This window comes from Candoia aspera, chromosome 1, assembly GCF_035149785.1.
Source record: "Candoia aspera isolate rCanAsp1 chromosome 1, rCanAsp1.hap2, whole genome shotgun sequence".
NCBI classification, from domain to species: domain Eukaryota; kingdom Metazoa; phylum Chordata; class Lepidosauria; order Squamata; family Boidae; genus Candoia; species Candoia aspera.
Window position 1 is genome coordinate 226,197,143 of NC_086153.1, and position 27,584 is coordinate 226,224,726.

At 39.3% G+C, this 27,584-nt stretch overlaps 2 protein-coding genes across 4 annotated transcripts in view; one reads left to right on the top strand and one right to left on the bottom strand.

The window, feature by feature from the left end:
* Positions 1-11,973, top strand: part of VIL1 (villin 1) — a 31,044-nt gene extending 19,071 nt beyond the window's left edge. The window contains exons 11-20 of the mRNA XM_063288882.1: positions 4-104; positions 1,009-1,146; positions 1,665-1,823; positions 2,389-2,568; positions 2,881-3,026; positions 3,864-4,008; positions 7,299-7,487; positions 7,821-7,889; positions 9,142-9,279; positions 10,172-11,973. Coding sequence (XP_063144952.1) covers positions 4-104; positions 1,009-1,146; positions 1,665-1,823; positions 2,389-2,568; positions 2,881-3,026; positions 3,864-4,008; positions 7,299-7,487; positions 7,821-7,889; positions 9,142-9,279; positions 10,172-10,285 — 1,379 coding nt within the window. The 3' untranslated portion in view covers positions 10,286-11,973. The remainder of the gene's footprint in view (positions 1-3; positions 105-1,008; positions 1,147-1,664; positions 1,824-2,388; positions 2,569-2,880; positions 3,027-3,863; positions 4,009-7,298; positions 7,488-7,820; positions 7,890-9,141; positions 9,280-10,171) is intronic.
* Positions 11,974-15,032: 3,059 nt separating this feature from the next.
* The window catches only part of USP37 (ubiquitin specific peptidase 37), a 38,992-nt gene continuing 26,440 nt past the window's right edge, over positions 15,033-27,584 (bottom strand). For 2 of the 3 annotated variants that reach the window (XM_063288879.1, XM_063288881.1), the window contains 7 exons: positions 27,172-27,424; positions 25,562-25,728; positions 23,026-23,089; positions 21,665-21,780; positions 17,634-17,703; positions 16,645-16,783; positions 15,033-15,674 (listed from right to left, as the gene is read on the bottom strand). In XM_063288879.1, the coding sequence (XP_063144949.1) occupies positions 15,599-15,674; positions 16,645-16,783; positions 17,634-17,703; positions 21,665-21,780; positions 23,026-23,089; positions 25,562-25,728; positions 27,172-27,424 (885 nt within the window). In that variant the 3' untranslated portion in view covers positions 15,033-15,598. The remainder of the gene's footprint in view (positions 15,675-16,644; positions 16,784-17,633; positions 17,704-21,664; positions 21,781-23,025; positions 23,090-25,561; positions 25,729-27,171; positions 27,425-27,584) is intronic. The other variant, XM_063288880.1, reaches the window with a different exon arrangement.

The window sequence follows — 27,584 nt, forward strand, 5'->3', positions numbered from 1 at the left end:
CAGCCAAGGTGGAGCAGGTGAAGTTTGATGCCACTACTTTGCATGCTAGGCCTGAGTTGGCTGCCCAGCACAAGATGGTTGATGATGGTTCTGGAGAGGCACAGGTAAGGAATACATTTGTCTTCCTAAAAAAACCCACAAAATGTATCATGATTCCACTAGTTGAGGAGTGGCAACATTAATGCCACATAGACTCAGCCAGTAAGGGAAGGAAAGCATACCACTCGATAGTCTGGAATTAGTATCAGTCCATGGACCAAGGGGTTGCTTTGAAATAATAAACCTACCTATGTTCCAATCCCATCAGCAAGATTGGTTTGTACTGTAGAGTTAGAATCTGTAAGCTTCCTTGAAGACCATTTGATGAAAAGACAGGAATGAAAGGTTTTAAATAAACAACGAACTTCTACACTAGTGGGGGAGATCATCAAACTTCTGCAGTAAGGGAGTCATTAGCTAAATTCTATTATAAGTTCATTCATTCAATTTGCATATGTTTTGGGGTTACTGTTACTAATCTTATGGCAGGCTTCAACTATAACAGTCACCAATATTCTTGACAGGAGAAATTTACTCAGCCAGATGTTTTTTGTGTGAGACTTTATGGAAAAACACCCAGACTGAAACATATCACTGTAGCCATAACTGTTAGAAATTTGTGTTTGTAGAGAGGTGTTTTGTTTTAAGTGAGAGTGGAGATTCTTCCACTTTGCACCTATAATTATTTTACTGCCCTTTTTATGAGTACAGTATTATAAATTGCACACATCACTGTTCTATATATTTATCACTCCCAATTTCCAAAATTTGATTCTCTTTTCATATTTTGAGGGATGCAGCTTTTGTAGCAGGGGGTGAGGAGATATGAGAGCTACTGTTTCCAGTTATGGGGATCCTTCATGTTAACTTTGCCCATATACTTGGTTATACAAAGGGCTCTTTTTTTTTTTATCTACTACCTGAAATATCAATAGACATCTTGCACTAATTCTGTGCTTTCCTTGACAGGTTTGGCGAATTGAGAACTTAGAACTGGTGCCAGTGGAGGGTCGCTGGCTTGGGCATTTCTACAGTGGAGACTGCTATCTTATCCTCTACAAATACTTAGTTTACAGCAAGATGCACTACATCATTTACATTTGGCAGGTGAGCATGCAAGGCAGGGAACAGATAGAATTAAAAGGCAGCATGGGCAGAGAGGATAAAGAGATGTCAAGTGACTCAAATGCCACCAAGGAGGTGACTTTGTTCACAAGGCACAAATGAAGTCCAGGAATTATTTGCAAATAATCAACCCAAAGATTGAAGTTCCATCAGGACTGCACTACCCAAGGTCTATGTATGCATCCCCAAAAGTTGAAACTGTAATTTCTAATGAGGAAAGAGAAAAACACTGGGAGCAATGATAACTGTACATTAAATTAAAGTGAAATTTATTTTTTACCGTGGCCCTACATTTGTCACTCAAAAGCCACATGTGACACTTGGCCCAAAGAAAGTTGTGCACCCCTGCACTACATACTGATATACGATGCACAAGACAGTTAAGAACTGCAAAGTTTCCAAGACCCCTTAATTTATTAGAAATCCTTTGAACCTCAGTGGAGGAACAACTGGAGTATTCTCTGGAGTTTCAGTGAGTTTGTACTCCTTCTGTTTCCCAGGGCCGTCACGCCACCAAGGATGAGATTACTGCCTCTGCCTACCAAGCTGTCACTTTGGACCAAGAATATGATGGTGAGCCTGTGCAGGTGCGAGTGACCATGGGCAAGGAACCTGCCCATCTTATGGCCATTTTCAAAGGACGCCTGGTGGTATATGCGGTAAGTAGGGGAAAGGCAGACTACAAGATAACCTTCCCTGCCTTCATTCCCCTTATCCAATAAGAGCTAAAATAGAGGTGGTGCAGGAGATCTCTAATGGGTTACCTGAGAGGCTCTCTGGTTATCCCAGAGGCTCCGCCTCAGCAAGAACATTGGGATGGAGGCAATTCTTCCTTTCCATGCTAGACATTTTTCTAACTTCAATAATCTCCTTCTGCAATAGTGCTATTATCAGTCCTTCTGTTAGGGAGGTTATTTTTATTTATTTACTATTATGATTAATAGCAGTTTCTGGGGATAAGTGAAAAGGACAGCTTAGGCTGGAAAAATGACAAGAGGAAAAGGATTAAGCGCTTAAGAGCCACACGTCTTAAAAGTTGCTGAGGTTGAGAAGCACTGTTTTAGGGTATAGTCAATCATATGAGCTTTGCTGTAGTAACGGTAGAATGAATCTGGTTAGCTGGGTCATTATGAAGACTTTCTGAAGATAGGCATATATATCCTTGAATTATTCAGTTCTATTGTCCAGATTTAGTTTCTGTTTTTTTCCCCCCTTCTTACGCAGGGTGGTACTTCCCGAGCTGGTAATACAGATCCAGAACCTCCCACCCGCCTTTTCCAGGTTCATGGGACTAATGAATATAATACCAAGGCTATGGAGGTGGCTCCCAGGGCCTCCTCCCTCAATTCCAACGATGTCTTCATTCTCAAAACTCAGAGCTGCTGCTACCTCTGGTATGGTAAGGTAGGTACCACAATGGGGAAGCTCAAGCATTAGAAATGGGTACTGAAACTCTAATTTCAGCATCGCATGCAAGAGACTAGAATTTAATGCACTGGAACGCCAGTAATAAATAAGGACATATGTCCTCCATTAAGGACAAGGACTAAGTAAGTGGGGAGACAGCAGTTCCTAAGAGCAATAGTTTCCTGATAAGAGGAGGAGACCATAACTGGCATCTAAATCTCAAGCTGGAAAGAAGCAGGTTTACAAAGTGCCACAGTTCAAATCCTCCCTGACCATTTTCATAATTCACCACATCGGTTCCTTTCACAGGGCTGCAGCGGGGATGAGAGAGAGATGGCCAAGACTGTGTCCGACCTGATCTCCAGGATGGAGAAAGTAGTGGTAGCGGAAGGCCAGGAGCCTGCAGAATTCTGGGTTGCACTAGGCGGGAAGTCTCAGTATGCCAACAACAAAAGGTAACATCTTCCCAGCATCTGGAGAAGGTGCTCTTTGAGGGGAGGGGAGGGGAAGAGGACCAATGTGCTCTTTTGCTGTACGAACAATATTTGCTCAGGCTACATCAAGGGTGGCTGAAGCTGTAGCCTGTAACTACAATTCCCAGCCCTTCCAATCTATGGGATTCATGGAATGCTGGGAGTTTTAGTTCTACAGCTGAAAGGCCACCTTTGACCCTATCCCTGCCTTAAACCCTCTGCTTAGCCACATCTGTCTCTAAACTCCCGTATGCCAAGCCGTATCCTTTTCTAGTGATAAAGCCAGAACTGGACACAACAGGCCACAAACGTCATCTTCAGTCAGAACTGCAGAACACTAGCAGATCTCGAGATCTCAGCTACAGATTTAAAAAGTCTGTTAAAAAAACAAAAACCTGCACAGCCATCATAAGAAGTGCCATGTTCTGGACTCTTAAGACCCAGGCCAGGTTTTGACTAATGTCTTGTTGATGCCAGGCAGTTCTGTTCAGATTCAAAAAGGGAAGCAGGTGAACAGTCATGAAGAAGTGACCAGTGGGCCGTAGCCAGTTTGTAGGGTTCAAGGAGCAACTTGATAATAGTAGTGCTTCATTCATGAATCAACTGGGCCTGTGACTGTTGCTGAACTGGAAGTAGCAACTTCTGTAAAACCGAGTAGCAGCATCAGAGAGCTTTTAATCATTTTCTCTACCTGCCACTTCTCTGCTCCAGACAGCACCCATTTCATTGCTACTGGGTGGGGAACTATATCATAATTTCCTCACATTTGCCACAAAGATGTTCCAGCAACACCTCTCATTGCTTATCTATTGTATGCAGATTACAAGAAGAAATGGTTTCAATCACCCCTCGGCTCTTTGAGTGTTCCAATAAGACAGGCAAATTCCTTGCCACAGAGATTACCAATTTTACTCAGGATGATCTAGAACAAGATGACGTGTTCTTGCTGGATGCCTGGGACCAGGTGGGTCTGAACTTGGGAGACGCAGTAGACAGAGGAATGACATTTCTCCCCAGTGACTGTTTTTCTTTCAGAATAGTTGTATCAACGGCGCTTCCCATAACTGATTTGGTGACTAGGAATTATTAAGCAATTGCATGCCCACCCACATCCCATCTGATCCGATTACTAATACAGCCTGCAGTTGGTTGCAGTTGCTTATGCCATATTCTCAAAGAAGTCTCAGAACGGAACATTCTGCCCTTCTCCTCTTCCTCTCGCCCTTTACCAATTCCAGTTTTTTTCACCATTCTCATTTCTCTCTTATAACTGTTTTTTTTTCATGATCACAAATGAGTAGCTTAGGAAGAGAATGATTATTTGGATTATCCACTGATTCTCTTTCTGCATTTTCCACTGTATAGCAGGAGGGGGCACCTCACAGACCACTTGCAGCCATCTAGCTCCTTCTTCTCCATTTCTGGAGTTTGCTGAGATGGTCACAATCGAAATTTGGTGGCTAGCTGCCAGATCACAGTGGCATGATTTTCCATGGCAAAATGTACTAAAATAGGTCTAGAGTCTCAAATAGGCCTAACACACTTAATCACCTTTGGCAAAAGAAAAAAAGAAAAAAAGTAGTTAGGCTTTTAAAAAATTGCCTGTCCCTGTCATAGAACTGGCAAAATATGTCTGTTTCAATGAAATTAGTGCACTCTTCTCCAAAACCTGTGTAAATGCCAGTAAAGCAAAGTTATCATTTCTGCAGCCAGGCTCTGCCTTAGCTGCACGTCAATCTGTATACAAAAAAGGAGAGGCAGAGCAGTAAACTGAATCCAAAAATAAAAATGGAAAGCACCCAACTGCCAGTCTGACAGAAGAAATCACAATCCCCAAGTATTTGATTCTGCAGACCATTTCTAACACTCCTTCCAATAGAACACATCCACCAAAGGTCTTTTTCAGTAATAGGTCATACATGTCCCACAGGTTGAGGAGTCAGTTGTTAAATTGTGCACATTTACCTGACAGATGATGCCAGAAAAAAAAAAAAGTGGGGGGGGGTCCCTCATCTATAACTGCCATTCTTCTAGTGGTTATCTGTGAATTCATATAGTAACATTATGTACCAATGGAGAGGTCTTCAATAGCCCCTACGGCTTACAGAAATGGTTTGGCAAGAGTATCACCCTCAAACATACTATGTGACCAGCTGCAGCTCCAGTTAAACCCTTTTGGTTCCCAAAAATGCCATAGCAGATCCAAAGGGACAGTGATGTCACTGGATAGGATGGAAGGTTGTTTCAGGTTTTGGATGACCACTCAGAGAATTGCAATTTGTTTAGAAAAAGCATATGGCTACCCATATTAAATAAATAACTTGGGGGGGCTAATAACCAATCCACAAGAAGGAAACAGTATAATAAAACCCTCATAAACAGAACAAAAATATTACTATCATAATGCAATAAACAAGGTATCATGTAACAAACTTGCAACACAAAAACACACACATGTTGGGTTCCTCTAACATCCTGATCCTAACATCTGGAGGAAAAGTCAAACTTTCATGGCCTTCTGGAAGGCCAAGAGGGTTGAGGCCCCCCAGATCTATAGGGGTGGAGAAAGGCTGAGATCAGGCACAGTGACAGAGAAGGCATGTCTCCTGGGTCCCACTAGGTGATGTTGTTTCATAGAAGGGGCCCACAGCAGTTCTTGTTCATCATGGCCTCTAATTCACACACACAGCTGAGTTGCAAGCTTCTTACCTTCATACCCTGAAGAAGAGTGTGGTTATCAAAGGGGGATCAAAGAGATGATCCTTCCAAAGATTGCATCCATTGAGGAGCACAGATCCAGTGTATATCCCAGGATGAAAGTAGAAGTCCAAGCCCATGTGGCTGCCCAGTTTAACCCTTGTAGCAGAATTCTGGGAAAGGAGGCTATGGATGCTGACCTCACTCTTGGGACAGATCCTTCCAGATCTAGTTCTCAGACTAGCCACATCCATCAGGAGTCAAAACTAGACTTTTGGCCAACTTGAGATTACTGAGATTGTAGCTGGCTACCTTGTGCTTACTCCCCTTCTGAAAGACATTTCTCCCTGATTTCGGGGAGTTCCATGTCATCCTGCTTTTCTGGGGTGACCCTGATGAAGATCAGAGAGATTCTTATGAGATAAATATTCCCTATTCAATTATTCCTACCCAGGATGAAAAAAAATAGGAGATTTAGGAACCATTCAGCATATCAGCTTATTATATTCTCTGGTTTTAGAGATGGGTATTGGAACTTCTCAGACACTTCAGAAATGCACAAACCATTTGTTTCAGAGAGCAACAGCAGTATCTTCAATACTACCTTCATTCAGGACCTACAGGCAAGCTAGGGTTCACTGGCCAGCAGTGTGCGTGTAGGTGTCTTTGTGTATGTGTGTGATGATGTATTCATTCACCGGAAGGTATACACAATTGCACTTTAATTCGTACTTTGACCTAAAGATTAATCCTGTCCAGTCAGCATTTATGGAGGGTGAATGTTTATCAGGAAGAACTGCTTTTTCTATGGAATTCTCCATTGCTTCAGAATCCTGATTTTTCCAAATTTTCATTTGCATGCCAATTTCCATTGCATAATTTTTCCCTCTCTACCTGAAAGATGAGTGGAGGCAGATAGAGCTAGTATTTCTGACCCTTTTGAAGTAATGGTAGTGGTTTTACCTACTTTCCTGCTTCCATTCCAAACAACTTTTCATTATTTGCATCTCTTGCCCATTCACTCTCCTTTGACACAAATGTCCTTTATTACCATATTCTCAATTAATATAAGCTACCCTCCAATTTACAGAAACCAATGTATGTTTGTTGGAAGAATTTAAGTCTTTTAAAGATATAACTAACACAGAAAGCCAGCAGATATATGCAGGTTTACTACTAATTTGTTAAATGTGTTAGATTTAGTGTTGCCAGATTCCATCTTAAATTCCCAAATGATGTACATTCTTGCTCAGAGAAGAGGAAGATGGAAATCTGGAGATGGGATGAAGAACAGTACAAGTCATTTTGGAAATCACCCTTACTAGGTTTTAGGAAAGGGCTCCTGAAATCAAGATGGATTGTTATTTAACTGATTTAAGAATCCCCTTTCATAAGGTTCTATCCTTACAGCTTTAATTCTATATAATTGATATTATTTTAATGCTTGCATTGCTTATTCCTCATACTTGGATTCATTTTCAGCACTGTAATTCTAACCCTGGAACAGTGGTCTAAGCTACATACTGTTTTTCGTGAACAGAGATTTTTTTTCTGTAGGTTTACTTCTGGATTGGTAAAGATGCAAATGAGGCTGAGAAAGAGGCAGCAGCCGTCACTGCACAAGAGTACCTGCGGACCCATCCAGGTGGTCGGGATCTTGATACCCCAATTGTGGTTGTGAAACAAGGCAATGAACCTCCAACATTCACCGGCTGGTTCCTAGCATGGGATTCTCTCAAATGGACAGTAAGTGACAAAAGGACGTTCTTCTGACTAGGAAAAGCTGGCTGCCAATACTCTGTGTGAATAATGATCTGTTCCTTTACTAAGACAGTTTGGAGAGAGATGGGTAAAGAGAGAACTCCTTTTATCCAACCATCTTCCTTGCACAGGATTTTACAAGAACAACCCTTCACGAGTTTTCATGAAAAAAATCCCAGCCAGCAACAGCCAGACTCTCAGGGTGGACAGTGTTCTTCTTTGAGAATATGTTCTTGGTATCATATGGGATTTACTTTCATTGTCCAAGCTTTCGAAGTGTTTATACTTAAAAACAAAATTTTGTCTGTCTCCACACAGGAGAAGAAAACCTATGAAGAGCTGAAAGCTGAACTTGCCAATGACGACAGCCTTGGCCAGCTCAGTTCTGTAAGTATGGCTGGTAAGACAAGCAGCGATGCAAGGTGTTAACAGCAAGATACTGTATAGCTTTCTACGGTGAAGAGAATAGGAAACCCTGTTTCAGGTTATTTCAGCCCGTGAGAAGAAGTTAAGGCTCCATTTACCTGTTCCTGATATAGAATATCTACTTCTAGTTGAAAAGAAAAAGAAACGTGTAGGTGAAGGAATATGAACAGAATCTCTTCCTTGCAGACCAATGCAAAAAACCTTGGCTCTTAGCTTACAACAAAATCTCCACATTTGGAATTTCCTCCTACAGTATAAAATGAACAAGGAATCTTGGACCATCTGAAAAATTAACATTAGGCATAAACTTTAACGGACTAAAAACTTCTAGGAGTCTTTTATTCCATCTGAAGCATCAGATATGTATTACATTCATACATTTGTGGGTATGCATATGCCACTTTAGAGGGACAGTGAAAAGGTAGCAGGGAAGTCAGAGTGAAATGGAAGAAAATGTAGAAATTACAGCTGTGACAATTGTATACTAAATGCACACAAATTTCCATCACTATTCAAGCAACATTGGTGGTGACACAAACATTCAGGGACTTTATTCCTAAATCTAAAATAGCCTTTCTTGAATACAGGTAGACCTCGTTTAGCGACCACAATTGGGACTGGCAACTTGGTTAAGCGAAGTGGTCACTAAGTGAAACTGCAATTGTGCTTATGATCTTACTTCAGCTTTCCTTTGCTCTACAGACCTGCAAAGGTCATAAATGCGAGGATTGGTCACAAAATTACTTTCTCATCACCATCGTAACTGCAAACAGTTGCTAAATGAGGCAGTTGCTAAACAAGAACTACCTGTAAAGAAAATTCAAAACAAGATTCAGGCATAAAATAATTGAATTATAATTTATTAAGGATTCCAACTCTAGGTTCCATGGCCTAAGTGTTGTTAAATACATGAAGCTCTGAATGGTCATAGCAATGATTTTGCAGTTAACTTGTAATGTATCAGGGTTTGCAATTCACGCATCATATTTTCCTTGATCTCATTAAGGCTCCCCAGCCACAGCACATTCACTGGGTATTTACACTGCAGTGTCCCTTCTCAAGTACACAACCCTCTTATCTGCAATCTCAAAGAGAACTGATTTAGAAAAGTCCAGCCTGTAACTCCTTTCTATCTTTCCTCAAATTTCCTTTGAACAAGTACAGAATAGCATGCCTTGGAATAGCTTTGGGAGCTTCCCCTTTTCTCTTTCAGGAAATCTTGGAAGGAAAAGATATTTTTACTGCCAAGACGAGTTTTGGCAAGTTGTCATTCTCTACATACCCCTCGGAGAAACTGGTGAATGTAACTGCAGAAGACCTACCCAAGGACGTGGATCCCAGCCGGAAGGAGGTGAGAGATCAGAGGGCTACAGTCAAGAGTTGCCGTGGGGGTGGGGTGGGGTCCTGTACTTCAAGAGTAGCTGATGAGATTTGCTGAAAACCCAGGATAAAAACCAATTGCTCATTGCAAAGTTTGCTAAATGGCTTTGGGCAGTTTCTTTAATCTGGCATGAAGTTAAAACACTAAGATAAATAAAACAAAATGAGGCCAACTCAGAAAACATATTTTCAATTTAGCTTGGTGTACGTGCAAACATTTTATCATTCTTAGTGATTTTAATAATGCCTGGGAACACTAATTTGTAAGTGCAGCTTACCAAGAACTATGTAAAAAAGTACCAGAATAGAAATACTGCTTCCGTTGTCTGTCAGGGAAAAAAACCCCCTATATTTAAGAATCCACTCCATTTAATTTCCTCACTAATACTCAGTTGTGCAGTAATATAATGCCCACTGTATTATATATTTGAGAAAACAGCATCTCACCTCTGGGCATGTAGGGTGCCAACTTCATTTCTAGTCTAGTGACATTCAGTATATCATATGCCCCACATAGTACAGTAATCTAGTCTGCACAAAGGCTAGGGCGTATATATAGCCCACCACTCATTTCACACCAAATCCAGCTAAATTCAAGTGTACAATCAAGACCCATGTGCTACGTCAGCAGCACAAGCTTCTAGTCCTCAAAGATGTAAAAATGAAAGCTTGCTGTTACGTGCAAACATTTTCCAAAGATTGTAGGGGGCGAGTGGAAACCACGACACCTGCAGATCTGTTTAGCTGTGTCTCAAAGCCATTCCTCATCAGTCTCAATCCTCTGTAGCAGAACCGGACATGAAACCGCTGTTTGTAATCCTTGCCGCCATCTCTCTCATCTGTGCTTTTCTTCCATTCCGCAGCACTATTTGTCAGAGGAAGATTTTTTTGAGGTCTTTGGAATGTCCCAGCGGGATTTTGCTGCACTGCCTTCATGGAAGCAAATGTCTCTCAAGAAAGAAAAAGGACTATTCTAAATGGAAATAATCCTGCCATTATTTTCAGCCAGTTGCAGACCTGAATTTTAAAAAAAAAGCTTGATAACAGAAGCATTCAGAATTTTCTACCACTAGCAGTTTTGCAGGGACAAAAGGGATTCCTTTTTAAACACTACAGATGATCTTAGGGCAGACCCAGGCAGCTGCTTTAACATACTTTTCTCCAGTCACGAAGCTGCCCCAAACTACGCTGGCTAATTTACTCTTTCCCAACAGCCAAGCTCCAATGTGATTTGGTGACAAAGTTGGTGAGTGGGGCTATCGTGACAGCTTTATTGTGGAACAAATGAAGGAAAGCAATCAATGGATTTCCTGCTGGTGGAAGGGGAAAAAAAAACACCCACTTTTCCTAATATGAGGTTGGGCTGGGGCAGGTTTTGACTGATGGTGAGGCCGATGGATTTTGCCATCTATCAGAACCTGATCTGCTGGGTGAGAACTTTCCAACTCCCCTCTTTTTATAGGGAAACCCCCATTCGCACCACAGATCAGGTGATGCCCTCCCATTATTGCTCTTGGTCTGTTCCTCTCTCTTTTGCACATGCTGTAGCACTCCCTTGGTCACCTGGTCTCTCACTCTTTCTCACACTCTTATCACTCCAGTTGCTCTCACTTATTTGGCCCGGTCTCAGGGGACTCCCCAATTCAACTAGCACTATTTTTCTTACCAACGTTCCTTGCAAGATTTTCCTACCTGGAACATTTTGGACCCAAATCACTTTGAGATATCAAGCAAGAATATCACAATCTTGCAACCTGGCCAGAAACCACTGAACAACTTAAAAGCAGCCAATTTCTGCTGCTTAAAAACATTTTTTAAAACTTGCTTTGGCAATAGAAGAAAATATAGGTATGGCAGATCTAGGAGGGTTTTGACCCTCTGAGTCTGCCCCTAATCTGCTCTTGTCTATACTCATAGCTGTCTACATAATTATAGCTAGAGAGTTTTCAGCTGCCAATGAAGAAGGTGCTGCCAAAACAGATGGGATTTTCAGGCCCCTGAGCTGGAAGTCTTGAAGTGACCCATAAAGCACAGAGCATCCCAGCTGGAACCATAGTTTTCTTATGAAATGTATCCCAATGCAAATAAAACATCGGCACACAAAATGAGAAGCTATCCTTGTTTGTAAGCAGCAAGTCACTACACCTTTACAGCAGCATAAACAGAACTGGGTCAGTTTACCATCAGGCCACTACTGTTGTAAATTCAGTTAAGTTAAACTACGTTGAAACATACCCAGTCCATATTGGCAGAAATAGCCTCTCAATTCCTCAAAGAGAAATCAAACAGGATTGAAGTTTTGTGGCTTACAATAATAACAATTTTACCTTCAGAGAATGACAGCTTTTGAAGTATATGGACCCCACTCCTAATGTACATTTCCATAATGAATTTTAGTAGTTTTTAATATACAGCAACGTATCCTCCAACAGGTTTATGCATTTTAAAACAATCAAAAACAAATTTTAAATTAATCAAAAATTTGGAATATCTAAGAATGCAAAATTAATGTGAAAAAGTACCATGGTTTTTTAGTGTCGATTTTGTGGAGGAAAAACAGCAATCAAATAGCAGTAAGGACAACAGAAAAGTTTCAAGGCACTGCATTGTTCTAGAAAGAAAAATCAGATTCCACATTAATAAAGAGTGTTTAATTTCTCAGAAATTGATCTGTACATTTAAAAAGAAAGAATAAAAGCAGAATTATGAAGAATCGAAGAACAGGTCTGCTAAAACACAGAAAAACGCTGCTCCACATTGTGCCAAGGGATACAAAGTGATTTCCAGCATAAAATCTAGGCATCCTTCTCAAAGCACATGCTAAGGAACCCTTGCCACTATTTATTCTCTTCCACCAAGATTTTACAAAGTAACTCCTTAAAGCCAGTAGAAGCAAAGAAGTAGGTTACTGTTGCAGGTGAACAGCAAAGTGTTAAGAATTTCCTTTGATTCATGGGCAGTTCATTCCCTGTATCAGGGTAGTTTTAAAAAGCACCCCAATTGTTCTTTTCCAGAAACACATGACAATTTTATTCCCAGAATATTCACTTCATCAAGTGAATATTAATTCATGCAATTTTAGAGAATTACACTACTCTTTATTTAGTTGCGATGCAAGCAGCTTTCTCTTAGCACATCTAGCATCAGAGACCCTATGATGTGCAGAACTCTCTTTGAATGCTGGTGTGTCCTCAGGAAGTGAGAAGGCAGCCCAGAATAGAGAAATCTCCCTGAAACCTTTGTACCTTGCCACGGATATGAATATTAGGCTTCATCCAAACGGAAGCAATGCTGCTTAATGTTCTTTAACTGCAGACGTGTTTAATTAGAACTGTAGAGGCTCATAGCTGGGGGAAAATAAGCTTTTTATACATATATAAATCTTCATTACAAGCAAGTGCTTGTGATTTCTAAAGTTTTTTTTTTAAATCAAGCTACCTGAGCTACCTTTGAAATGTGATGTATGTACAAGATTTGTTTTACGTTTGGGAAGAGTTTAGTTACTTAGTGCAAACACATTATGGCTATTTCTCATATAAAAATAAATATAGGAAAAAAGACATGACAGATCTAAGACAAAAGGAAAAGAGGAATTTAAAGTATGCTGCAGTTCATCTACTACTGGGTGAACTTAGGGTTAAAGCTAGGGCTCTTTTCATAATCAAGAATCAATAATGCTAGAATTAAGATGTCTGAAAGTGTGCCATACCATGCTGTTCCAAAAACATTGTGTAACAAAAGCCAGTTGTTTTTTAAACAAGTAAAAGATTTTTAAATACCAGCAGCTGCAGTTCAGACTCCCAAGAGGTTTTCAAGGTTTCTTGGCATGATTTCTCAAAAGGAAATAAGTCCACGGTTTGTAAAACCATTTAATATGAAACTTTAAATGTAATCCTGAATGGTCTGGTCTGCAGTTTCAGCATTAAATATCAAAACTGTATGTAAGAAAAAAAGATGAACTGCAGCACAAACTCATTGCATTTCCACAGAATTTGATCTGATTGTAAAATGAAAACCAGGATTAACAGTCACCAATTCTTACTGAGTAAGAATTATTTTTCTACCAAAGGTACAGACACTTATTTCAGGCTACATACTCTCCAACTTTAGATGAAGCAAATCAGTCTTTACACACTAAGGTTGGGGCAATTCTGCATTTTATTATAGAAGACACTGAATTAGAATACTGCAACTGCATATATATTAGCTAATTTGGCTTCAGTGTTAAGCATGGAACCAAAGACATTATAACTGCTTAATTACAATGGGTTGTATAAGACCCTTCTATTCAGAGAAGGAAATGAAACCCAGCAACACCTTCTGCTAGGAGAAGGAATGGGGGAAATTATTTTATTTCCCTCCTGAACCTGAATTTGCCACCTGCTTTTATATTTAAAGGCATCAGCTCTTCAGAGCTCCTTCTCAAGAGACCACAGCAAGCACTGAACAGGTATGCCGCCATCCCACACTCCACTAATAAGAAAGCCTAGAATATATCTGGTTGTTGGAGGGGGCAGAAAAGGAACCAAATGGCTCAGTAATGTTCACTTAAAGAAAGTTCAGCTGTCACTGCAATAAAAACCCTGCTTTTCCCTGAATTGTACTGATAGCTGTACTTGTGCTCAAGCAGATGGAAGTTCAGCTTCCTTTCAGATTCAGGCAAATATGTGAGGGGTCTTTTCACTAAGGGAAAACTAGCTGTACTCTAGATTCAAGACTATCACATTTTGAGATAACTCTTCTTTACTGAAAGAAAATCCCTTTATTCTTAGTTAAAAACACACTGAAATACCTTTGTGAACAGTACAAAATTATGACAGAAGTTAGCATTTTATGCTTTGGTGGGGTGTAGTTTTTGAGAACTTTGTCTTCTACATCAGACAGCAGTTTTACTCTGTTGGTAACCTCTATATTATGTCATTTAGAGTTCTCTAATACTGCCTGCAATCTTAAAACCTTTCAGCAACAAATAACTCTATTGTCTACTTGGCTTTTGTCTACTCCCAAAATGTTGTATCAGAAGGTTCTAATAGTAAAGAACAGAAAACCCCCCAACAAGTAGGGGTAAAATACATTTCTCCATGTAGCTGTTAACCTTTTCAAGAATTTTTTTTTTACTCTGAAGCAAATCAAGAAACACCTCAATTATTAGCAATTTCATTGCCATGAAAGTGAAAATGAGGGAACAGTTACTAACTTCCAGCACGAAAATGAGGGTCTGGCAAAAATGGATTCTCTGTAGTTTCTGCCAACATAAGCAAGTTATTCAAATACTTTTTAAGTACCTAAATCCCTCTATTGCTGCTCTGAAGAGTCTTGCAAATGCTAATCGCTTGAGAGTTTTCTGGGGGGTTTTTCCAACCTCACAGCTAGAACAAACCCAGATATATTTCAATGTTTCTGTTACCATATTACTTGCCCGATACAGTAAAGTTAGAAAAGACACTCAAGCACATGCAGCTCTGAAGGCTAGTGCAGAAGTGAACTATTATTTCTCTTTCATTAACTGACTAGCACCAGCTTGAAAAGGGACTACCAAAGGCTAGGACTTGCAGTTCCAATGCCAGCCAATCACAGCCCAACCAGGGCAGTTCTTCCATGAAACACAGGAAATATGGACACACGTACACCCATGCACACTCAGGGCGGGTGGGGGAGACTGCTCCGCAAATGGCAGTACTTGGAAGATAATGCCTCCAAAAAGAATAAAAACTTTAAAAAGTTAAAATACACATATGTATATATTATTTGAAATGACGAAAATGAAGGGTTCTGGAGTGTTACAAATCATAGGTGTCCATGCCCATCTGTTCTAGCAAAGCCTGCTCCTTCCATTTAACCAGTCAGCCACCTGCACTTTCCAGGGAATATTATGCATGTACTTACAGTGGCTTACAGGCCACTGCTTTTTTTTTCTTTTTCTCCTGTAGAAAGAAAGTCAACCCATATGTAAGATCTTCTCCGCTTGTTAATAGGTGATCTTGTGGTCTTCTCTCATATTATGCTTTCATAAGCTTTGGAAGAAGTTTTTAAATGCTCTAGCTTGATCCTCTCCACTGCAGGTAAAACTGAGTAGCAAAACAGGGGGAAAAAAACATTTTTTTTAAAACTCTGGATAACAGAAGATTAACTGCTGAAGTTCAAAGAAAGGGGTGGAATAGCCCTTTCTTATCTGAAGCAGTTTGTCTCTCAGCTATGCCCTGAGTTCCTCAGGTCTGTGGCTCCTGTGTGTTAGGCAAAAGTTCTTAACTCTTTGTGCTCAGGGAGAGGGGCATTCTTCACAGGGGCTGTCAAACTGGCTTTCCCACCTCCACACCAGGCAGTTGCAGGTTCTTTTCTGTTTCGAGCAATTCATCCAATATATCCCTAGAGAACAGAACAGATGTTCACATTAGGGACCAATGAGAGTCCATACAGGGCAGCCAAGGCACACGATGTACACAAGATACACAGTGGCACTTAAAGGAATGTTTTAAAAGAAATGATGCAGAGATTCTACACAATACGGCACAATCTGGCCTCTTATACTGTCACCGAGAAGCTTATAAGGACGTTCATTACAAAATCTCTAGGGCTGTTTGTTCTTACTTATCCAGAGATCCAAGGTGCATTGACACAAATGCAGGTTTGTTTGTTTTCTTAACTAAAAACTTTAAATCCTTTGCTTGTTCTCTCTCCCCCCCTCCCCCCCTCTCTCACACACACACACACACACACAAGCCTTTATCTCTCAACTCAAAATCTAGCTGGCCAGGCTCGGTATGAATTCTCAAAGAATCAATGCCGAAAGTGCAGTACCTCATTCTGAGTGCAGGACCTCATTCTGTGTGATGGCTCCAAAATACTACAGCTCCCTTCCACCTTTATAACTTCTGCCAACCCTTGGGCAATTCCAGCTGGATACTCTTCTCATGCCTCCTGGTACTTCTCCACTTCAATGCCACTGCCTAAGCCAATTCTCATAGAAGCCATCCCTTGTTTTCAGAACCATCTCTTGTTACATGTTCTTGGAAGACTTCATTCTGGTATTTTTCCATATGCTGCATAAGCTGGAAATCTGAATAAACCCTGTGTCTCTACGGCCTAGGTTTCAGGAATACTATCTTTCATACCTGTCTATTCATGCCTTCATACAAATGCACGGTAGAAGATGTCTATGTTAACAATATCCTCCCCACAAGGGCCGTAACACTCAGTTTCCTACAGTTCTCACACTGAAAAGCCATACAAGAGTTAGGAAATGGGGAAACAAGAGCACTTTTCATCTTTTCATAGGGATGGAAATGAAATAGAGAAGAGAAAGCTCTACATGGGGAAACATATAAGTAATACTCACTTGTGCATATAGAAGAAGATGTAGCCACTCCGGTCTCTATCACTCTGCACAGAGGCCTCTTGAGTTCTTGATACTGCCAGGTCATTGTATGTGAACCATGCCTGCTTGCGAATATCATATACATCACTAATATAGTGACCTTAAAAATAATGGAATAGACAAAGATAATCATTCATTCATTCATTCATTCAATTTGTATGGCTGCCCATCTCAACAAGTGACTCTGGGAGGTGAGCAATCTTAAAATAAATTAAAAACAATTCCCATCAAAAATATAAAAATTAAAATACACAGCAGCCGAGGAAGATACCACAATTGACAGTCACTAGCACAGCAGGAGACGGGACCCTTCACACACTTGGGGCCTCAGGCCCTGGCAAAAAACCCAGGTCTTTAGGGCTTTATGAAAGGCTGGCAGGGTCGGGGCCACCCTAACCCCTGGAGGAAGACTGTTCCATAGGGCAGGTGCTATGGCAGAAAAGGCACGCCTCCTGTAATATCCAGGCTTCTGATGTCTTTCATGCAGAAATGTACAAGCTGGATTATCTAAGAAATGACATCTTCTGCAGACAAATTTGCTTTATTATTTTAAATGTGACTAATTTCTTTTTTACTACACTTCAAAATCTTCTTATGTACTAGATTTATTGATCAATAAAAGTAAAATTGTTTAATGGCATCCCTCACTTCGTAAACTTGCATGGAACCTGCTTTTAATCATAATACTAATATTTTCTAATTGTTGACTACTTTTTATATTACTGTTTTAAGGTTTTTATCGTATGCTGCCGAGTCATGTTTTGTGAGATGGGCAGCCACATAAATATGATGAATGAATGAATGAATGAATGAATGAATGAATAAATCAAGCATATAAAATTAACTATTTATATTACATTTCTTTCTTCATCTTGAATTCTGGTTACTGGCCCCCAAAACACAAGTCAGAAGAACATTAAGAAGTATCAAATATGCAGCTTTTTTCTTACCTGAGGAGGATGTATCTCCAATATGACTGACAATACTAATGAGACGATATGAATTAGGAAGCTCTCCTGTCTGTGAAAGAATCCTATTATTACCTTTGGTTTGTTTCTGAATAGATCAGGCATATAACTTTAACAGAGACTTTATAGCAAAGTTAGGGCAGACTATACCAAACACTGGAATAATTCATTTCAAATTTGATACTTACTCAAATTAGACTTTATAGAAATAATTGCATTTTTAAAAATCAGTTAAATAATTCATCAAAGTGTGATCAACAAAGTCCTTATCCCCTAAATTGAACCACAATCACAGACACCAGATCAAAGTGACTGTCAAATTTTTCCTTAGTCATATTACAGAAACAAATAAATAATTATTATTAGTTCACAAATATATCACTGCTAAATACAAATTTCCACTGTTATTAAAATACACCGAGTACTAACTGGGATGGACTCAGAATAAATTATTTTTTAAAAATCTCTAACTTAGGTTTCCTAAAGAAAATATACATAGCATCTCTCTTCTGAAACTAGCACTCTTCATTTCATGTGTTAAAATCCAAATGTTTCTTAGAATTTCAAGAGACTAACTGCCCTTGGTGTCACATTCCAGAATTCCATGTGGAACAGGATGGAAGTCTTTCTGTGCATAGGAAGGTCTAAATTTACACCTGGAATGGAGCGGTGAGGTCTCTTTATCTGACAACCAGTGCCATCCTCTTATTACAGCAATTAGAAGCTTCTAAGTGGTGCCTTGGAAATTTTTAGGCTGGTGTTGGAGAATATACAACAAGGAAAATTTAATTCCTCCCTATGCATTGTGACAGCCCCCCTCCCAAAAATTTGCTTCCCCATGGCAATTTGCTGTGTGGATAAATTTTCACAGAATTGCAACTCAAGATAGAAAGCTGGTAATTCTGGCTCTTCTCTTTTGCTATGCAGCAATGCATAGCTGTTGTCACAATGCTCTACGACGTTTGAGTTTTGTAAATGAAAGATTATGGAATTATAAACATCTTTCCCTTGTGGCAAAAATAATAAACATCTGAAACCATGAAGAATAAATTCAAAACAGGAATTTAACGTACTACTGTAGATGCCTGTATGACTGCTTCTTCATTAAGAAGCTACTGTATATCACCAATATTACTACTGAGCCAAAGATAATCACTTAGTTATTAAGTAAATGAAGGGGTTATTTCACCCCAACCTCCTCCTTTGAAGGAAGACATCTAACATGAGAGTTAAGTATAATGCATACAAGCATCTTTGGATGAATGTATTAAAGGGCTGCACTACCACAAAGCAAATCAAAGGTCTTCATGCAGTAACGAAACCAGGATGGTGCCATCCACTTGTCACTACCCATTCCACCTACTCATTAGAAAGGTAGGTAATATGCATCTTTGGTTTAGTCTCTCAACTGCTATGCAACTGTGGCTCTCCATCCCCTTTCCAAGATGTAACTCCGGCAAAAATATATGGGCAGCACCCCCACCCCAAATGAAGGAAATATAAAAAGGTGACAAACTGATCACATAATTTCTTTGTTGTGAGCTGCACAGAATCATTGAGTCAGGCGGCATTCAAGTTTATTATACTTGGATGCTGCCTGACTCAACAATTCTGGGCAGCTCACAACAATCAAATAAATTTTGTGATCACTTTATTAGTTGCTGCTGTTGTTATCACCTATCAGGTGGATCAGTGGTAAGAGCTTAAGATTAGCAAGTAAGCCTTGTGGGAAATGGACCCTAGAAACCAACTGGGCTTTCCTAATGTGTTGCTTACCATTGCTCTACTCTCATTCCAGCAGTACCTCAGGGTTGGGGAAAGATGGAATAAGAAGACTCTCTGCCAGTGCTCCATCTCCACTCCCCGTACGTGCACAAATGCGCTGATGGTCTTTTGAGGAAGGCCAGACCAAGAAACGACTCCACAAGTTAGACTTTATTTTATTGATACAGGCTACAGTAACAGAACCTTGAAAGCCTGTTTTTTTCCTTCCATCCCTCTTGTAGCTATAGGAGTTAGGGCAGAGCCAGTCTGATTTTCTTCCTAATGTTTTGTTTTCTGGGCTTAAAGCATGTTTGTGTTCATGTTGTAACAGTCTCTGCATAGTTTCTCCAATGTCACCTCCGTGACTCTCTACATATATCAACTAACTGCCAGCAGACAATGGATCTGTGTGTTTCCAAAACAATTCAGCCAAATAATTTAGTTAGAATTTGTGGTAGGTTTTGGCTAGGAGAGGAAATAACCTTGCTGATTCACTTTAATTGTTTATCTCTTATTGCTTCTTAAGAGATATTTACGGAATATCTAAATATACTTCTTAGGGAAGTCTCTAAGCTTTCATATTTACAATTTAGGGAAGCTGGAATGTGATGTGTTTTAGCTGCATATGTTGGGTTTTCTCTTAGCTTCAGTGGGGGTTGAGCAGTAACTCACCCAACATGCACTTTCCTCTGTTCAAACTCTCTACCTCCTACCATGTTCAATACCAATACAAACTGCTTTCAGAACTCACCCAAATAGCCCATGCAACACCAAAGATATGACCTACAAATCTTTAAAAAGGCTCATCGTTGAAAAACACAGAAGAGGAATAGGAAAGAAGCACAAGAGACAGACAATTCAAATCCTATGTCTGTTTATTATTATTATTAGTTATTATTATTTATTTTATATCCAGCCTTTATTATTTTTATAAATAACTCAAAGTGGGGAACATACCTAGTACTCCTTCCTCCTCCTCCTATTTTCCCCACAACCACCACCCTGTGAGATGAGTTGGGCTGAGAGAGGGTGAAAGGCCCAAGGTCACCCAGCCGGCTTTCATGCCCAAGGTGGGACTAGAACTCACAGCCTCCTGGTTTCTAGCCCAGCACCTTAACCACTAAACCAGACTGGTTTATCTGAAAGTCTCACAGACATCAATGGGACTGACTTCTAATTACCCATGAATTACATGGCTGTCCATAGTTGATTCTGTTTTCCTATCACAGTCCAATTTATTCTACTCATTTCTTTCTAAAATGTGTTAGTTGCCCTAGGGCAAGTGCTCTAAGAGCAAAATATATGAAAAACAAATAAAATAAGACTAAAATGTCAAAATAAAAATACAAAACATATAGCAGCAGAAATTTCTGTGACCAAAAGACAAAAAAAGTAAGGCAAAGATTTATGAACCTCTCAAGGGAGGATATTCTATGACCTGGAGGATACTATGAAGAAAGTCCCCTTGCAAGTTGCTCTGCCAGTATGCAAGACCCTCACAGTAGGGTCTTCAACTGATTGCCAGTGAAAATAAAAAAAACAGTGATATAACATAGCCCACTGACCCTGAGTCAATACAATAGCCATCATACTTTATATTAAAGATTCTGCACTGTCTTCAAGGACAATCTCATACATGTGGGGTGATAAGTAAAGGAGTACAAGGATGTGAATCACTAAAGCCAAGCTATCCTTATTCAGGCAAATCTAACTAGCTGGTAAGAGTCACTTCATGTTTCCAATGAATGTTTCCATGTTTTTCCCAATTCTAGTTCTCATGGCTACAATCCTTTCAGCATGAAAAACAGGACAGCTGAGGATGGCTTTTTTACAAACACAGCCTGATGTGGAACTCACTGACATAACAGGTATTGCACTTAACTTGTGAACTGTACAGCTTCTGCCAAACCAAGATTTTTTCCTCTCAGGGAAGAATGAAATTTGGCTAGGTTTTGATACTTGGCTTTTCAGTTTGCTGGGCATGGGGAAAACCCATTTGCTGTTTCACTTTAGGAAGCTAATTGTTTTTGGCCTGCCCTGAGGCAGTTATGTGAACCTGCATCTCCGAGGACCAATATTACCCATAATTCACTGTCACTCACTGTTGGTCACAACTGAGAAAGCTTAATAAAGATGACCCAATGTGCCATATTATACAGACTGAACTAACCAAGCCATGAAACCTCCCTTAAGCATTCACCACCTGTAAAAAATGCAAGTGTTCATCCCCTGGTTTTCCAGATCATCACCTCAGCATTTCTTTTCAGTTCCTCAGCTTCTGCTTCAGAGTACTCCATGTCTAGAAAATCTTCATTCCCAGAGTCCTCATCAGAGCCAAGACTATCCAGGAGAGAACTGTTAAACTCTAAACAGCATGAAAAGAATACTGCATAAGACTCCTGATGATCATGTGCACAAAACAGAGATGACAAAACTTTATAGTCCAATGCCTCACTAGATATACAAAATATTTAACCTCTCTTTATTAAAGGAAATAACCTGTATTATATTCAGAGCCACAGCAAGCATTAATTATACTCTGGGTATACAGTTAGATTTTTAGAATGCAACCAGCATCGGTTTATGGGGAAAAAAAACTTTATTTCCAAAAATGCAGTTTTTGCACTGGTTAAAAAGTAAGGTGCTACCAAAGTAACACATATTTACTATTTGCATCAATGACAAAAAATACATGGCACATTACCTGAAGAAACAGAAAATTTACACTAAGTTCTTGTAGGATATCTTAACTTAAAATAGTTTCAGTGAATTACCATAGTAAAATACATAAAATATTTTGAAGAAATTGCAGCTAATCTCCCACTGCTATATAAACTAGCTCTACTTTGGCACCACGACTGAACAAAAATACACAACTCTTGCTATTTTTTACAACTTGCTCTGCAGATCATCAAACCTGAGCTGAATCTCAGGAAATTAAATCTACAATTCAGAGAACCAATAATTCTTTTAGCAGAAACCTCTTATTCTCAATTTTCCACAAATTAGGAAATCCACATCAGGCTTGCTTGCTGTAACGCGGGTTAGAATTTACGGAACAGAGTGGAGCATGCTAACAAGGCATAGTCAAATTATGGTTACGGGTATAAAACAGATGGGAGAAGCAGCCACAGAAAATTGCTGGGACTCGTATTCTGCTTGATTACAGGGCTGCCAGCACCATATCCACTTCAGACTAATGGCTAAAACTTTAACTACTTTTGTTTATAGTTTCCCTATATAACATTTACTGCTAGTCAAGTACTTTTTGCAATTCAGTTTTATGGGGCTTCATGTATATATGAAATTATTTACCACTGAAGTTGTATGTACCATCACCTTCACAAAAGGTAGAACCATTCAGTCTTTTAAAGTAAAAAATGAAAACATAGAGATTTACTGAAAAGTTGTAGAAAATTACATTCTGAGAATATTTGGGGATTAGTCTAAATCACCTGTATCTACTTTTCAAACAGAGAGGAATGGCTACATGCTGTGTATTCAGAGCTGACCACTAGAATTTACTTGTATCACAAAAGCAAATCTCACTCTTTTCTCCAATTACGTTATGCTCTTAAAAGACGTTTCTATTTTCTGTTGTGTACCTCACCTTGTAGACTTAATTCAGTGGCACGTTTAAGATCGTCATCCTCTTTCTGCTCCCGCGCCTCCTGCTGGGGTAGAGATTCAAGCTTAGTTCCCCAAGACACTTCCTGTTTTTATGATTGCTCATTTTTCCCGCTCATTTTCTGACACTGCTTGAGATCAGTATGCAATCTCACAACATGCTCTCTACAATTTTTTCTTTCAAAGTTCTTCAGTGAAGGTGAACTACTTCTTGAGCAAACCACAAGAACAAAAATTTTCTCTATATAGCAAAATGTAGGGTACACTACTTAAATCTAGCTGAGGATGCATGTCTGAATAAACAGTATGGGAGGAACTGCCTTTATTTAGAAAAAAAAACTAAGAATATCAAGGCTTGCAGATTCATAGCTTCTGTAGCTTTAGATACCGCTTTTTTCACTGCTAAACAATACAATAAATGGGCAAACACATTTGAAGGTTTCTGTTCCTTCTTAACCTCATCAGTTACAATTCACATAACAGCTGCCTCCATATCCACTTAGTTTCTTTATGGATTTGTAAAGTTATAAAGTATATAAATGAAATCTTTTAAGCAAGTAGTGAATGAGATGAAGCACACCTCAGAAGGACTCTACTCTATTTTTTACCATACTTTGAGAGGCAGCTCATTAATATGCATAATGGAACCATCCAAGCTGTGTAAATCCCTCACTGAAGCGGCACCTTTGACATATTCCCATCTTTCTTTCCAGTAAAAGAAACTGAGGCATTATCTCATACATACTTCATCCTATAATTTATCTCTCCTTAGTTATTAACTGTTCCCAGTTTTAACTGTTGATACTTAACATTTATATCCTGCCTACTCTTTTGATTCTAGGCCCCTTGGAACTTAGAAGTGATAAAATCGTAATATCTGTTCTGAAAACCAATGAATTATAAATAAACCCACAGCTGGAGGGCTGCTCTTAAAGAAGGCCAAATGCTCTCTTTAAAAAAATTGCTTTGTCATTTTCCAGGGCTGAGTAGGGTCATACCTAATCTTGAAGAACAAGCAGTTTCAGAGGGAGAGAGCTACTACAGAGAAAGTCTGTCTCCAGGTGCCAGCTCAATTTTTTTCAGGGTGGATACCCAAAGCATCTCCTCCTTATTAGACCATGTTAAGTCAGAGCCCAAGCTGTACCAGCACCTTGGAGTGGGTCTGGAAGCTTACTGTGCCTGTTATAGCTTCTGTGTCATCTTTAAGGGCCCATGTAAAGTGAATTGCACTAGTCTAATTGAAAGATGACAAAGGCATGAGTTAGTATCTTCAGTGCCATCTGGTCCAGGAAAGGGTACAACTGGTGGATCCACTGAAGCTGGCGAAAGGCTGTTCTGTCCACAGGTTCCACCTGCTGTTCCAGCAGGAGCCATGAGTCCAGAAGAGCCTCAGGCTGCGCATCACCTCCTTCAGGGGAAGTGCTACCCACCAAGAGTTATAGAAGGGATGTCCATGGCATCAAAGGTTTCTGAACTAGCTCTGTCTTGCTGACAACCAGTTGTAGGCTGTTTCCCCGCCCCCCAATCCAGTTTCTTACAGCCTCTAGGCACTGGGTCAGAACTTCTATTACATCTCCTGTTCAGCCTAGGGATAAATACTAAACCTGGGTATCATTATCATATAGATAATATCTAACTCCAAACAGACAGCTTATCTGTTCTAGCTGTTTCAGATAGATGCTGAATAAGATGAGAGAGAGGGCCTATTAATGCTTATTGGGGTTTTTTTGTAATTACACTGCTTTTATTTATATTTTTGGACTTTTTATACATGTTTTGAGGGTCTTTGGGGCATAAAGTAATATATAAATGAACAAATAAAAATCTAATCAAAAGGAGGATGATTATAGTAAAATGAAAAATAGCTCAATTATGGATATCATGTCAGGGGAGACAACAAAAGCAAAACTTTCCAAAAACAATTCTTAACTCCAGAGCTATTTTTCCAAGATATAATTTAGAAACATGGGACGAATACCTATAGTCATTTAAATATGGATTCTTGAATACTAAACTATTAAATGAGGAGAAACCATTGACTCAAGATGGGTTACTATAGGTTATATTTTCAACTGCCCTAAGATCATGGAAAGAGAACCCATGATCTCTTCCTGCCTGGTCATAAAAATTGTTTTCAACAAAGATGAGAAAGGCCATCAGGGAATTTATGTAGGAGTAATAATTTTTGAAAGACCCTGAGAAAGTAAAATAAGTAGAAACAGAATGTAAGAAAAATATTATAGAACACATCTGATGGACAATGACTCCACTAGACTGCCAAATCCAAATTTGCTAAAATTGCTGTTTTAAAAAATGCACTAAATTCACTAAGACGTATCTTTGCTAAAAGGCCCCTGTAAAAACTTTGTTCATAAAAACAGGTTTCTTAAGTTTGAAATTATGAAACAAAATGATGCAGTGCCATACTGCAAAGTGAGGTAAAAAGAATTATCTCCCTAGAGATGCTGAGACAGCTATACATCATCTTTTATCGCCATGAAAGGTGTAATGGCTCTTACTTGTTCTTGGAGGCTCTGAGCCAAAGCCTGCTGAAGTTCTTGCTCCTCCCTCTCCCTCTCCATATCGTACTGCTGCAGCCAATCAACGTCCCCCTGAGTGCCTTCTGGAGTTTTGTTTTCCTTATTTTCATCAAAATCTTTAGTTATCTCAGTGAAGTTCACAAAACCTATGGAAACAAAATGGTGTCTTAATTTGTTTGCAGGAGGAGTTGTGGGGGCTGCTGGCTGAATGGCAACTGGGTAAATTAAGGATGGGTAACCTTTTAATGACCACCACATTCAATAGGGATGTATGTGAGGGTGACCACAGAATCTTATTACACATGTGAACAAAAGTGCATTTTATAAGCGGGGATTATTTTTTGTATAATTTATGTATTTATGTTCTCACGTTACTGTTTATATCTTCCTTACCTCATAATAGGAGGAAACTATATATTTTTATATATTTATATTTACATTCATTGTATTTATAATGACACTGAATTTTAAACTTTGTTTTTGTTGTAAACCGCCCAGAGTCCTCCCTTTGGGGGGAGATGGGTGGTGATAAAATTCAATAAATAAATAAAAAACCACACTCACAGATTTCAGCAGAAAAAGAAAGAACTTGAGAGCCACATGCAGCCCTAAGACAACTGATTGCCTATCCTTGGGCTAAAACTTTTTCATGCCACTCAGGTCCCAAGAGCAAAATGAATTTATTAGTTTGTGATTATTTCAGAAAAGATAGGATATGGGAGGAGAGGAAAGAACTGCTTTCAGTACTGATTTAATTTTTTCCAATTGATTAAGTCTTTACTGTGTGTAATTTTAAACACTGAAACATCAGATTATGATGGAAATCAAGACGGAAAATTTATCCCCAATTTTTACTTTTGCCTTTCCCAATTCTGACTTAACATTCTGTCCACATTTTTAAAAGAGATTCCTACAATAAAAAAAGACAGTTTTGCTTCATTTTCTGTTGTATTTTTATTCTATAAATTCTATAATAAAATTTCCTGAGCATAAACTTCACTGCACATTTTAAGATGCAAGGCATTATGACGTAACAGTTGAATCTTTTTAAAAATGTAATTTAATACAAATAATTTTACATCAATAAAAATGGACTCAAAATAGTTTTGTCCAAATATTGGTGGCCTGACTCTTTGCTTTTCTTCCCTCCCCCAAATAAAGATGGGATTAGAGCATAATAGTTAAGGGAGGTGGACCATCCCCACTACAACTCTTAATACCTACCCCACAAAAATGAGTTGAAATTAAAGCATTGAAATGAGATGCCTACTCAATAGAATTTCAGCAGTGTGATTTTGAGGTTAAAAAAAAAAAGTATGAAAATAAGGGTACGAATGGGAGCGGCAGGTGTTTGGAAGATGAACTGTTTTGATTTCCATCCTAGTCTCCTTCATCACCACCCCCAAAATAACAATAAAGCAAGCAGACAAAACCAAATGACCCTGCCCATTCTGAAAGGTCACCAGGTCAACAGATGGCTTTTTATAGCCTCCTGGCAAAGAGGAGAACAGCCTTTGACCTAGTTGCTCACCAGCCCACTCAGTACAGTCACTTAAACTCCAGATTTTTATTGCTCTTCCCACTCTTACCAGACTCTGCAGTAGCTTTGGGTTTATCTGCATCCTTAAGTTCCATATTCTCCGGCAACTCTTGCATCTCATCATCTCCAAAGCCAGTATCTGGACTATTTGTGGGCTTGTCTTCATCATGGCTTGACAGCGATGCTTCACGTTTACTAATCTCCAGGACAGCTGCTAGAAGTTCATCTTCACTCATTGTTTCAAGTCCACTATTTACTGACTCTGGAGACTTATGATTTTCTGTTTTATTTTTCTTTGAGCCCTGCAGATAAATAAAAGACAAAACTCATTGAGATCCATCTATCTGTCTGTCTGTCTACCTATCTATCTTCTCTCAGGATACAATGGAAGTAAAAATGAACTAGCCGTTCTGAACATACAACCCCAATTCAACATTGCTTTGATATATAGAATTGTTCTGA